This window comes from Homalodisca vitripennis, chromosome 2, assembly GCF_021130785.1.
Source record: "Homalodisca vitripennis isolate AUS2020 chromosome 2, UT_GWSS_2.1, whole genome shotgun sequence".
NCBI classification, from domain to species: Eukaryota; Metazoa; Arthropoda; class Insecta; order Hemiptera; family Cicadellidae; genus Homalodisca; species Homalodisca vitripennis.
In genome coordinates this window covers 77,643,054-77,658,700 of record NC_060208.1, presented here as the reverse complement: position 1 = coordinate 77,658,700, position 15,647 = coordinate 77,643,054, and the positions used below count along the sequence as shown (strand labels likewise).

The following is a 15,647-nucleotide window of genomic DNA, read 5'->3' as shown; positions in this document are numbered from 1 at the left end:
TGTCACATATTAACCCATGTAGATTACTCATACAGTAAAAAGGAAATATAATAGAGTGAAAGTCAATGTTAAAAGTTACTGACAAATTCTGATTTCATCGCATTCTATTATTGTAGTGCCCTCCCTGACCCACTGGAAGTTCTATTACTTAAACACTCTCATACAGGCCCGTGCGCATGAAGATTGGGATATATCATATTGTTTCCATATATCAGTTTAATTGTGCTCTATTGCGCCATCAGTTTACGCGCATGCGCGTGCAAATATTTCCAATCGTTTGATTGCGCGCGCTTTCCGCCTGATTTGTGTTATATACTGTTTAAAAATTGGAGCTCCAACGCGCTACACAATTGGTCGCGCGGGACCAAAAACGGAGTGCGCATGCGCGGACCAGAGCGATAGAGCGACGGAGCGTTCTACCATGAGTGAAAATCGATTGAACGGATTGGCATCACTGAACATTCATCGAGACATTGAAGTAGATGTGAACTCAGTATTAGATGAATTTTTTTCTGTACCTCGACGCATCAACTTATTGAAAGAGTAGATCACATATGTTTTTACTTGAAAAAGTTTTTACTTTATTTAAAGAATGAGTTACAAATGTATTAAAAGTATGTAGTTTTACAATTTTATAATAAACTCATTTTCCATACGTATTAATTTTTAATCTATTACTTATTTAAGTTTCTTCTTTTTTATTTCATAAAATAAGTATAGAACCCCCCCCCCTAAATAAAATTCTGCGCACGGCCCTGCTCTCATATGAAACCTAATTAAATTAACAAAATTGTGCATGTATCATATTAGAAGATATCTTGATAAACATTTGTAGGCTTTCAATTGTGCATGAAACTTCTTTTCTATGTAGACAAGAATAAGTTTTATGATGGTGGTGTCAACCATGGAATTTGGCTGGAAGATTCATAGAATGAGCTGATAGGCTAACACAATTTCTTTTTTGTCTATTGGGGATTTGTACAAATTGATATCTGTATAATGTATTCTGTCTATCTGACCACAGGACATCTGGTTTTGTTGCTTATTTTGAATGTTTTGAATACATTACAAAATAACAAAAATGAGATTTGGTAATAAGGTTATTTAAACATGTATATTTTGGTTCATAGACATCCTCTAATACAAAACACAAACATATTTTTGTGCCAATTCAAGAAATTCAGTTTTATTATTAAAAATACAAAAATGTTGAATCAGAATCAATCAAGTTAAGCCAGTTTTACTGGATATATTGGTTGCTCGAATATCCAGAAAATCTCATCCAAAAATGAAAGAATAAAAATTATATTAAAAATATACGATTTCCCAAAGAACTTTTGGACATAGCATGACCGGTTCCAGTGTTTGCCAGCTTGAATTAAAATGATATTATAGGTATTGGAATGTTTGTTATTTTTTATTATTTTAATATATAAATTATGTGATAAGTTTTGCAAAATTCCTGATGTTTTGACTTTTCAAAAATTGTGATTCCTAAACCACTGTTACAGCTAAAATTGGCTTATATGAAGTAGAACACTTCTACGTTTACTACCTGGATTTTATTTTTGAATATTTTTTGCTTGTTTATGTAAATGATTGAACATAAACAAACTAATAACCTTCAGAGAGGTGACATTTATTAGCCTTCGTTAGTGAATATGTCATCATGTATATCATCAAAATTGGGTTTTCAGTACACATGTGATTATATTTCCTGTGAGAGCTCAAGCTAAACAAGGGAATACAATCAAATAATTAAACACTTATGCTGTGATCTCTGAATTGACAACACATTTTTTCAATAAAATGCAATTACAAAATTCAGGATAATGATATCTAATAATTTAACTGTGTAGGAGTAGGAGGTCAAAACTATTACAGTATTTTAATACTTGCTGAAATAAACCAAAACTCATATATTTTTCTTCTCTCAGCAGTAAAAGAAAACACTACTTCTTCACTACTTCGCTCAGTGTTTATGAAAAATATCTGTTATGGTGCAGCACAACCAAAACAACACATCAGCAAATAAATTGTTTACAACCTATAGAAACTAAAAATATGCATTGTATAAAAAACAGTTGCATTAACTAATGAATTGTACAGTATTTTTTAAACAATACTCTATAAAAACTATGAATGCTAAGATTATAAATAATATTGTGCGTTTTATTACCTCTCATACAATTAACCTCGAAACTCAAGTAATGAACAATGTTTAACCAGAAGAGCAAGTAGAAAGTATTGGTTACAAAGCTATTCGTTAAAGGCACACATTTCCAAGTCTAATAAGATAAGCTTCATAAGTTACATCCTGGTTTAAAACATGCAATGCCACTGCAACACCACAAAACAGATTCAACAAAAATTCTAAATAATTAAAACTTATATTTAAGAATTGGGGGAAAAAATTAACTATACAACATTGGTATCATCACAGGTATTTACCTCAATAATTCTGTCAATAATCAGATATTTTAGTTTTGTAATGGCCATTTAAAATGAAAAGAATATATATTTATTACATAAAATATGATTTGGAAAATGTTATTAGGTATAATAAATAGCATCTATTAGGCCTATACTGTAGTATCAAAGTTTTTTTATAACTTACTTGATATTAGTGAGAGGTTATATGTATACAACTTGTCTATTCCTCCTGTTACTTGACTTTGACATATTCAGTGCCATTATGTTGTTTAAAGATTTAACTTGAAGAAGAGACCAGATATTAGTTCTTGAAATGTTTTGCTTCAGTTATACTTGTTAACATGGGATATAAGAATGGAGAATGTCCGTAACAGTCCTATTAACCATTACTTTTTCTGTTCCATGTCTCATTTTAATTTATTTATTTATTTGTTGTTATTAACTTATCATATTTGTTTTATCAATTTATTTTCTTTTTTTGTTTTATATTTTACATTTGCCATTAATTTTTTATTACAAGTCTATTATTATTGGTATTTGGTAATTTGTTGATAATTTCAGTTTGAAAAAGTGGACAGTTCTATATTGCATCTATAATTGGGTATAAATCTCTTCATAATATTATTACTGTTAACATCCCCAATTATATAGATGCTCTCAAAAATATAGGATTATTAGGAAAACTCATTGAAATTATTAAAAAGTAACTTCTCGACTAATACATTAAAAACAATGTGTAAAGCATCTTGGAGGTTGAAAACAACAGTATTGAAATGAAACTCGTGTATCTAGTGTTTGTGATAAATTATTTATATACAGTTTACCATTATACGAAGTGGTTAGTCCGTTGTTTGATGTCAATAAAGTTTGCTTATTGTAATAATCTCACATTCAGTTGCATTGTTACAAACTAATGATCTTTATTTTACAAAGTAATTTGTACCATTCATCTTCTCACAGATTTTCATGTTTGCTGCATTGTTAAATTTAGTCATCTTTACTGTATTACGATGTGAGTCACCGCTGACTCATAAAGATGTATTATTTCAGTAAACCACATGTATTGTATGACTCATGAAGAAGACGGACAGATTGTTTATGGTAGATCAGCACTAGAGTGCTTTAGGTGAAATGGCAGGACTACCAGATTGTGTTGTTAGGGAGTACCACCATGTCTGGTGTTTAATTTTAAATGTAATGAGCAGTGGTGTAGTGGAGCGGGAACACGTGGGAACAGTATTTCCACACTGGTTTTGCAGTTTTGGGCAGATAACGAAATGGCCAATTTTTACTGAATATTAATTTGGCATAAAATGATTTATGTCAATAGTGACACAATGTTTTACAAAAATTTATAACCTAGAACTAGACTGACGTTGATCAATCCTTCTTTATTCAGTAATAATATGAATTACTATCTGATTTCAAAAATAACCTCTCTTGTACTCTAGACTATGCATAGAATATTGCAAACCGCACGACTTGGGTGTTTGCAAGGTCGGTAATTGCCAGCCGGTGGCGGGTTGATCCACCCTCCCTCTTTGCTTCTCTAATCCACCGCCCCCATCACCACTATTTATTGCTGGGCTGTGTGCCTGAATTAGCACCCCCTGTCATGACTTCAAAGCCGAGAGGGTGCTTATTCCAGAGGGTGCTAAAGCAGCATCACCTGTCTGTTGTGCATCTAGCGTCCAGCATTAGTTAGGTGTGGTGATGTCTTAGTGTCTATCTTTAGCTATAAGTCTACTTTAATTGTTTATTTAAAAAATGAAAGTAGCAAAGATCTTCCACTACATGTCTTATTCTTGGACCTGATTGAATTGACTAACCAAATTTCTGATTCTATTTATGACGCTCTTTTAGGTTGTTTGAGTTTAGTCGCATTTGCCTGTGATGGTGCTAGTGTCATGTTAAGAAAGATATTTGGTGTCGTATTAAAACTACTAATGAATCATAGAGTTAGAATCATCACCAAGTGATTCAATAAATGACGTAGGAGCCTATAGCCACTTTCAAATTTGTATTGATAAACTATATACTCTTTATAGCAAATCACTTAAAAATCAAAGCGAACTAGCAGAGTGTGCTAGTGAACTTGATTTGTAGATAAATGAAATCGGTTTTCTTGGGCATAAAGTGGGTATCCAGTTCCTTCAAATCAGTAACGACAGTTTAGTATGGCTATCAAGCATTGTACTCCCATTTTAAGAAGGCCCAAGAAGACAAAAACAGAACCACTACTGAACGAGTGATGTATAGAGGATTAATCAAACGCCTCATAACAACTCAATTTCTGTCACATTTGACGATATATACAACATATTAGCAGAGTTGTTGATGGTTTCAGAATGTCTTAAAAACAGGGAAATAACTATAGTCTAGCAGACAAAATCATACAAAGGGCAATTGCTTTTTTCAAATGCTTTAAAGAGAAACATGGTACTAAATACTTTGAGGCCAAAAGAGCTGCAATTTAAGGTAACTTTGATGGTGTCCCCTTAACAAGTAATAGAAAAATATCTGCCATTAATGACCAGCAGTTATTATCAAGTTTAATTAACAACCTTGATAGAAGACTTTTCCCACTAGAAGCAGCAAAAAACCATCTACAGTGACAGTAATTATATCGCCATCTAGATCGAGACTTACCATCAGACATGTGTCAAGCTATCATGTATCATGTATCAAGATGTTTATCAAGCTGAATGGAGCAAACATCTGGACATAGGAACCATAGGGCTATGTCAGGACATGACTACAACAACGCCACTCAGCTGATGACACTAGAACGAGGACGAGCTCAACCTGACAGAAAGAAGTGGAAGAACGTATTTGCTGACTATTTATAAACAGTTAATTTATTGTATTTTTGTTTTATTTCTCTCCTTGTGATTTTTGGAATATATGTTTAATTTAAAGAAGAGGTTGTGATAGTAAATTTAGTTGAACCTTCATAACAATGCTTAATAAAATTACTATTTCTTTATTTTATTTTTCTTGTGATTTTCAATATAAGTTAACGTCCTGAAGGCTCAGTGTTATTCCATGAGCTTATATACGTTATTCAATTTTATACTCATAGCTATTGTAGGCATTCTAGGAAATAATATACATTCAAATTTCCTTTTAATTTGTCAAATGTACCTAGCGTTCCAACACTGGAAAATGTGCCACTAAACCACTGGTAATGAATGAGCCACCTGTGACTCATGCCACACACTATTTATATAAATTAGTTGAAAGACATAAACTTTAGATTGAGGCTGATATATAGTAAAAGAATGAACAAATGGTTGACAAAATTGGTCTTCCCATAGAAATCAGAAACCACAGTTACAACACAAGGAATTCATCAAGAATCCCTCTCCCAAGACAGAACAGCTCTGTTCGAAAAGAAGCCAATCTACATCGGAACGTTTTCAACCTCCTACCAGATGACATCAGAGTCCTAACTGGAGCTGAATTAAAACAAAGAATGGACACCTAGCTGATGGATCGACCCATGTACAAGATCCAAGAATGTTTTGAAAACATCAGGAGATGACTTCTTAGTTAATAATATCATTATTTTATATATTTGACACCATTACTTTTCTTAAAGAAAATGTAAACAAAGATTATGATTGATTTATTGAATTGGCTAAATAATGTAACACATGTAATAAGATACTTCATTGTAACAATTATAAAATATACTTCTCTTGCCATTCCAATTCCCAATTAAATTAGTAAAATGACAGAGTTCTCAACTAAAAGTGTACTATGAGTAACTGGGTCATGCTGCAGTGAACATCCACATGTCATCACATAACTGGTCTAAAGATTCCACATTGAATAAATACTCCTCTCTTTGAATTAATTTTCATAAAGTGCAACAATGTACAGTACTGCAATTTATATAATACCCCCTCAAGAAAACCCCTCATCTTTATTTAATAAAAACTGTGTGCTACATTACAGCTAATGTACAACAAGTTTGGTGAATTGTATTCATCATATTTTGACAAAATTCAAACAATTTGCCCAATACATTAGTTCCAGGATAGGTAGTGACAGTGTTAATTTGACATTGTTTCCTTCAGTTAACCAAAATATAATAGAAATTGCTTTGAAACCCCGTTATTATATTTAATGGGAATAATTATACTATGACAGATATCTATGTTAGCTTTATGCAACTTCTATAACTGGTGTACCTTGTCTGTCATCAAGATCTGGGTCATGCAAATTTTTTTCTGGGCTGATAGATGAAGATGATATTGCGGAGTCATTTTTACCATCTGGACTATTTGTTAAATTGTTCGATTCTTCATTATTGCTGACAGTTTGAGCCAATTCCGAATCTTCTGCAGGGATTTCACATTCTGTGGGTGGGATGACTGTAGCTTCTACAGGGGTCTCAACAACAGGTTGCCTTACATCATTACTACTCGATGATTGAGATCTCAAATTGTTATCTTGAGAGGAAGTTGTTGGAGTTGGAGTTTGGTGAACAGTTTCAGAATCTACTGTAGCAGTTTCTTCTTGCTCTACAGAGCCAGATCGACTTTCTGCTTTTACCTCAGGAGGTAATTCAACAGAAAGAGGTGACTGTTTTCCATCCTTTTCTTTGTCATCTTCAGTATCTTCTTGTTTTGGTGTATCTTTTCGTTCTATTGGAATAGCAGTAAGCGGTGTGTCATTTTCTATTATAACTGTTTCTTCACCTTGAGTCACATCAATTTCACTGCTATTGTGCCTTGAGAAATTTTCTTTTACCTCAGTATTTTTCTCTTGTGTTGGTTCCGAAGTGCTGGATTTTCTTGACTGACTATGATGGGACTCAGCATCTTTGTCTTGTGGGTATTCAATGTTTGTATCACTCTCTTTCGCTTCATCTATTGCAAGACCAGAGTCAGATGACTTTTGTTCACATTCATCTCCATTACTTTGTCCACTTCCTACTTTTAAAGATTTTACTGATCCATCCTTCAAACTGTTCAGTGAGTCATGTTCTACCTTCTGATCTTCATCTTTCTGTAAATCACCCGAACCAGGTGCATCATTCTCCCCCGTTTCAACTTCCTCCTCTCCAGATTTCCTGGACAATCTCGCTGTGCTCGCTTGAGACCCAGGCCGCACCTCTAGTGTGTCCATCTGAAAACTAAGATTTTAGTCAGCTTTGAAGAAGTATGCAACAAATATTAAATATTTTTTAGTTTAAACCTCAAACATTTACTCTAGAAAAAAGTTTAAAGTTTTTATTACTGAGGCATTTATTAATATAGGAATAATACAGGTAAATATTACACATTGAATGACTTTGCTCCTACAATGTCTGATTGGTTGAGTAGTATGATTATTCACGCAATGTACATGATTATCTTACTAAAGTCAACATAAATGGTGGAATAAAGTATCCAATATCATAAAAGCATCAATAAGAGCAATACTTAAGCAAAATATTATAACTACCATATCTAATTTGTGTACTGTAATAACTGTAATCTGAAGTGACTAGTGCGAAACATATCATTTTCTAGTTATCGTGTCATGTTTTGATCAATAACTGAAACAATGGATAACACTTTAAATATATTCAGTTTAGGTTGATTTTAAAATAAAACACTAAATCGTTATTATATGGTTATTGATCTAGGTAATAAAATGTGCCATTGAGAAAGTGAATAAATGTTTATTCTAAAATAAGCTGCATAAGCATAATGTTAAACATGCTGGTGAATCTAGACATGCAAGTGTGGAAAAATCTCAATGTGTGTTGGGGAATTTTTAAAATGAAATAAGGAACAGATTGTTTAAAAAATTGTAGTTTTATTACCATTAAATACCCTTCTATAATAGGGCCTAAATGTGAACAGCATGAGGGAAAACTCTTGATTCAAACTGTTATGTGGAGTTCCCTTAAGTGAAAATTATTCCATTATTATGTTTTTGTAGTAAAACTAATCTTGAAGGTCCATTCGCTCAGACATGATAAATGTCAGGCTTTGTTTAGACACTATGTCATGTTTACCAATAAGTAACATGACATAGTAGTGTTGCAAGTATAAACGTCAGCAGATAAGAAAAAGGAGTGAATACTAGAGCTGTAACCATATAATCAATGTAATGGTAGACTATAGATCTTAATGGACTGAAACTAATATGATTTAGTTTACAACCATTCCAGAAAGTAGTACACAATACAGTGGCGTAGCGAAGGGGGGGTCCAGGGGGTCCGGACCACCCCCGAAATTTTAAGACATATTAAAAAAATAAAGCATGGAGCAAGAGAAAAAAGGAGAGTTGTCATTACTCTTGTCTACAAACATTAAATTGATTGATTTAATTGATTAAAGTGACCGTTGTTAAAAATATAATTGTCCTTTCGTTTAAATCATAAAGTATCAAACGATACTTTTGGGCTCAGCCTTTCGGATAGTGTAGTGTAATCACGGTATTTCTATAGGGCGCGGTCACGTGACGTCGCAAAGTAACCTGAACCGTAACACGGCGAACAGTTTAAATTAGCGACCACTTCGTTCAAATTCGTCTTGAGGACGTAAATTGACTGCTTAGAATTAAGTTACGACGTTGATTTCAGGTGTCATTAAACTGTAGACGTGCATATAATTATCGAAAAAAACATTAAAAATCACTTTTGGTCGGAAAATACACTTGAAAAACTCTACTGATTAGAACTTCAACTAATTTGGACTTCAATGATTGAGGTAAATGTGGTGTTTTCGACTGAGTTAGGACGACGATTTTTGTTATCATTAAACTATACTATTTGTACCTATATAATTATCGAGAAAAAAATCACTTCCGGTCGGTAAATACCGAAGAAAAGCTCTCTACAGATTCAAGTTTTGACGATTTTGGATTTCACTGGTTGAGATAAAAGTAGTACTTACAGGTATAAATTATGTTAGGACGTTTATTTTAGGTATTAATTCAACGTCGACTAATACATAATATATAATTATCGAGAAACAAAACAATAAAATCACATCCGGTTGGAAAATACCGAGGAAAGCTCTACTGATTCAGATTTTGGATTCCACTGGTTGAGTCTTTGAGATAAAAGTGGTACTTAGAATTATGTTAGAACATTTATTTTAGGTATCAATTGAACGCCGACTAATACCTATATAATTATCGAAGAAAAATTGAAAAAATCACTTCCGGTCGGATAATACACCGGAACAAGTCTAATTTGTGGTACTAGAGTTGCTGTGAGAATTGAATTTGCCTATTACATCTTTCCACTTTCTATAAGGCGTAGTTACTAAAGCTCCATATTTTTGGTATTTACCTTTTACCAGTGAACTCATTGGCAAATAACACGGGTCTTTTTCGTTTAAGGGCCAGCACAAAAGACCCTAGCTTGCCTATTCAAAACTCAGATCACGCAATGCTTGCCCGCTGCCCAGTGCTTTGCGCTGCTTGCTCTTTTAGAAAAAAAATTAACTCGAGCTTGCAAAGTCCAAGCCCAGATCAACTCACCACGCTTTATTGAACAAGAAAAACTAAGTATAACTCACAGAACTAACACAGGTTTCATTACAGGCAAAAGATAAGCGGCGCGCGATTATCGCTGATAAGATAAGACGAGTTTATACTAGAAGTAGTACCTGGACTACTGCCCTAAGAACTAATAACACCAAAAAAACGATTAAATGCACTGTCAGTCAGGTATAGTATGTTTGTAAGGTGCTGGCCCTTAAACGAAAAAGACCTAATAACACAGAAAACGTCCCCCCGGATCCCCCGGTTTCGGACCCCCCCCCCCCGAACGAAATTTCTGGATACGCTACTGACACAATAGGCAATAGACAATAGTATTTATTTATACAATTCTTTGAGAATTGTAAATACATATAAAACATGGTTATAAAATTTAAAATCAATACATAATGTCAATTGTGATCAGTTTAAGACAAAAGTTACAAAACATTAACAACAAGTTTGTTAAATGACAAGTTTTCCAGTTTAAAATTCTTCAATTCAATAAAAGAGATGAAATTAACACCACTTTTTAAGCTATGTCTTGAAATTGACTTCTATCTTGATGTCAGTGGGTAGGCAGTTGAATAACTTAGCCCCCATTTAAGAAGGTTTCTCTTCAAATTGGCTTGTATGATGTACTGGCAGAGCAAAGTTGGCAGCACGGCAGGTGTATTAATGAAGATCACCTCTTGTCAAATTATTTTGTACACATACAATATTGCTTCATAGGTATAGAATGAGACCATAGTTGGAATAGAGAGCTCCACAAAGGCTGTTCTGCAAATCGCTCTCCATTGAAGCCCTATAAGAACTTTTATCCTTTTTTTTATAAAACCAATAACCTTTGCGTATTTAAACACAAACATTACATTGATAACTGCAGCAGCCTAGAGTGGTTATGGATAAGACTGATTTCAGTGTTGCATTGATGAATATCACCTCTGGTCAAATTATTTATAGACATATAATATTGCTTCATAGACATAGAATGAGACCATAGTAGGAATAGAAAGCTCCACAAAGGCTGTTCTACAAATCGCTCTCGGATGAAGCCCTACAAGAACTCTGTTCCTTTTTTTATAAAACCAACAACCTTTGTGTATTTAAACACAAACAATACACTGATAACTGCAGCAGCCTAGAATGGACTTTTATATAGATAAGACTGATTCAGTGATTAGTTTTGGCTCCTTCGACATAACCGAAGCTAGCTCTATAGTATACATTTGTTGATACTGTCTTTCATTCTTACCCTACAACTACTCTCTCATCCTGAATTGTCTGTGCTGATGGTATCTACCTTCGCATAAAACTGATAGCATCACTTTCCTCTCAGCTGAGATGTTTTAAACTGAGATGTTTGGGTTTCTGCCATTTAACATACTATGTGAAATTTCAAAAAATGGCTTCACAGAAGCAATATTCTGTACAGCAATCTTTACTCCATCATTCCTCTGCTCAAAACAATATCTAGTCATAAAATCTCTATAGAATACCTTTGGAGAAGACTCTGGTGTGTGCACAGTAGTTTTGACTTCACAGTTTATTTGTTTGCATATAGAAACAAGCAGATGTATTGTTGGCTAGAGCCAGCAGCATACATGACTTCTGTGTGTGAGCTGAAGGAGGTGACCAGATACAAAGAGAAATCATTGTCACGACTGACAGTGTCTGTGCCCAGTACAAAACAGTTTTTATATGGGTGATGTAAAGATGGCTTAGTCAGAAATTAATATTCCGGGTAACCTTTAGGCAAAAGTGTGATTTATTGGTAAAGAGGTGAGGATAAATTAATATTTTCGTTTAAATTAATTTTATGCTGACATGCTCAGGCAGTATTTGTTGTGCCCAAAGTTCAGTACTAATTTTAAATACAGAATTCATTATAGGTAAGTGGTCTAAACTTCAGTGACTTAGCCACTACCAGGTTTTTTGTGGGAGAACTTATGTCGATTTCAACAGGTAATATCAGAAATGTCTTTATTTCAAAATTGGATACAGAGAGTTGTTAGCAGTTGTAACTCCTGTGAGGCTGAGGAAAATACGTATCAAGAACGGAGATTTAAAAATGTTTGAGTCTTTTATTTACAAGATACCAAAATGTAGGTTTGTAACATTTTTATTAACTGGCTTTCTTAGATGTCAGTAAAGTACACATTTTGTAATAGGTTTTCTACTGACTTCCAGATAAGGTTGAGATTTGAAACTTTAAATACTTAGAACTGGATCACAATACAATATAAAAAATAAATACAAATCCACTATTAAAGTATACAAATAATTCGTGGAAGTTCCCAATATTTTCAATAAGATTAATATTAGTATTACCTTTTTCCTTAAAACAGTTCTCAGACAAAATAATTAGCACAAGGTAATTTTATGAAATGGATCTGGTATTACTTTATTTTTATATTGAAATAATTTAGTTTATTGAACAACCATACATGTATTTGAGTTTGAATAAGATGATTTTCATGTGTGCAATTGTTAAGGTTGAGAAATTCATTGATGATGCACTAACTTACTGTGTAATAATTTACTCCTAGAAAGTAAAAGTGCATTAGTCATAAGTTTGACTAATGCACCAGACTTCTAAAATGTATTTGATGTATGTAATGGAAAGAAAGTGGAGATTAAGAAGAAATAGTGGTGCAATATTAGAAGAATGACCAAAAATGCGAAAGAAGACACACCAAGCTGGTATAGTACATGATACTAAAATAGCAAATAGAAATGGTCACGATGTTTTAAGGGTAACATTATTTCAAATGCAGATATATCTGAGAAATGAATTCTTTAGTCTTTCTGTAAAATATTTATCACTTCACTTGAAGGATAGATTGATTGATGAATATAAATGATGCACGTAAGACTTTTCTTGCTCAAGCAATTAAAACCAACAAGGAAACCTCGAGTGTAAGACTGCACTTGAGAACTGTAATGTGGGCTATAAGAAATGGATTGAAGCCTGATTGCTATCTCTGTTTATTGAGACTCACTGTAACAAATTTCTAATTCAATCTGATAGGATTATGAATCTGTATGAACGTTGGAGATACGATTTTACTCTTGCGAGTCTGTTAAAGAATGTGCTAAATATTTTCATTTACTATCTTCAAATTTCAAATCCACTAAAAGATTCTTTGAAATTCTTCAGATACTGTTCATCTTCTTTAGAAATACAATACATTATCAAAAAATTAAGCTAATTTGATAATAGGTTTCTTCCTATATTGACTTTGAAAGTATGTTTGTTGTTTTTGTAAATATACCTCTTCTTCAAAATTCATATATCATATCTAATAGATATTCACGAAATTACTGAATATCTTATTTTGAAGAATCATTGTATCTGTTTAAACATTTTTGTTTATTATTATTACTTTTGTTTAAAAATCAGTGAGATTTTTCCCTTGAGATGAGTCAAAATAAAAGGTGAAAAATTCATGCTATTTATTATGTCATTATTTTACAAAACAGTGGCAAATGTTAAAAACTTTTAAAACATAATGTATTTCAATAATTTTTATTGATACTTAACTTTGGATTTGATTTTCAATATCTTCTTGTTGTTTCATCTTCAACAGATTGTGATATTTCAGTGTTGAATTATATTTATCACAAACGAAATCATAATTTAAGTTTATAAATCTTTTAACGTCCTCAATCAAATTGTTTGTGATGACGTTCAAAAGCCGCTACAGACTGTTGGGGCAAGAGTCTTGACATTTGAGCACTTTGTAAGTAAAATTTTTACTGATTTAAAAATAATTTGGTCAAATTTATTAGTGTTAGCTACAGTGATATTTGACATAGGTTTGGGCTTAACTATAGACAATAATTGATATTTTAATACTATTATTAGTTTATATTGAAATTTTATGTTATAAATGTATAATTAGTATACTATTATAAGATATTTCAATGTGAAAATAATATGAAACGCTGGTAGGGTACTCTAATAAATAAGTTTCATCAATTAATTTTCATGCCAAAAAATTCTACACTTTTAATTTTGAAATTTTATTTATGGCAAAACAAAACATCTTTTACCAAATATGGATTTAGTGAAATAATTCATAATTAAACTGAGACTCAATTTTCTTGTCACTATTACTAATGGTGAAAAGTGTAGTAATTTAGATAAGTATAATATTGAAAAATGGTTTGATGTTTGAATAATATTTTGGATAAGGTATTTTTATTTGAATAACTTGTAAATTAAACAATTTCACCAACAAGTTCAATGGTTTCAACATCATTGTTTTATCACTTTATTGTGGAGGAAAAAACATTAGACACAAATAATTTGTGCTAAAACTAGTTTATTGTAGTTTACAATGTACAATATGGCTTAATATGTATGTTAACTGTATTTACACGAGGTTAGTGGTGTTTTTACAAGGTTACTGGTTTCTAACACGTACATCTGATAACATCATGTACTGTATACTGTGGTTCATAAAATAAGGCACTAAAAGCAAAGATCACATGGACTGCTAACATCTATTCCCATTAACATGCACAATTCTTAAAGTCAACCTTTTCAAATATATTATTTGGAATTAATTGATCACTAGTTTTATTTAGTAAAGCTGAAAAGATATATCTTCATTGTAGAATCATTTAAAAAATTGACAACATTTTTGTACCAAGTTCAACAATTAGAGTATAAAACTTTTCAAAAAAGAAACATTTATAGTGCTAGCATACTCTATTGTATCAAAATAAGAGCATAGCCAAAAATATTCACTGAATATTCATAATATACATACTGTAGCTAAAAGGTTAAAATGTTAATAAAGTTTTAAAATATCTATCACTATAAAATAACTTTCTATATGCTTTTAGTTTTATAACACATATATGTACTATCACTAGGCAAAAAACTAACTATCTTCCATTGTGTAGTGTCACAAATAATGTGTGCAAAATGATATGATACATTCTATGATTAACATCAAAATTTCACACAGAACTAACTGGTTGAAACACAGTCTATGGCATCTGATTTGGGTCTGAGTTAGAGATTACACAGGTTCAAATTCTGTCTATGACCACAGTACTTTTTATATAAATAAATATCGACATATTGTAATATCAACATCATACTATATAGACCTTTCCTCCTTGATCCTTCCACGTAAATGGCCAATAGAAACAAGCAGAAAAAGGCCAAAAAGAAGTCTGGCCTCTGCATTCTACTTTAAATACATTACAAAGTCCATTACAAGGACTTAGCCAGCAAGGGTCTGGATCTACTCCCAAATTTTAAATTTTTTTCCATTACTTTTTTAGTAAACGATTACTATTATTTAAATAATTCAGTATTACTGACATGCACTGCTGAAAGATCGGTCTCAACAAAGAAACGAGTCAAGAACCTTTTAAAGAACAAACTGGGACTCACTCTCTGTCCACTACAGGAAAATATCAGTTGTCTGGAACCCCTCAAAATTTGTTCCTGCCTATGATTTTGGTCCATTTCAAAGCAGAGATAATTGTTTTTGAAGATGTCTATAGAATTAAGTTTAAAAAGAATGTGTGGAAAACATTTACTAAATAATTAACTATCATCACTATCGAAAAGACACCAGCTCTAGCAATAAAATCTCTGCTTCTCTAGATGCTCTCAACAGCTTTGACAAGAAATCTTATGTCTTATCACGAACTTAGTTTCATCTGAGTCTGAAACCCTCCCCTCACCACTGCTGACAATAAAC

The 15,647-nt window shown here is 32.4% G+C and overlaps 1 protein-coding gene across 1 annotated transcript in view; it reads right to left on the bottom strand.

The window, feature by feature from the left end:
* Window positions 1-735: 735 nt before the first annotated feature.
* LOC124355690 overlaps window positions 736-15,647 on the bottom strand; it is a 50,474-nt gene continuing 35,562 nt past the window's right edge. The window contains exon 3 of the mRNA XM_046806850.1: window positions 736-7,576. Coding sequence (XP_046662806.1) covers window positions 6,604-7,576 — 973 coding nt within the window. The 3' untranslated portion in view covers window positions 736-6,603. The remainder of the gene's footprint in view (window positions 7,577-15,647) is intronic.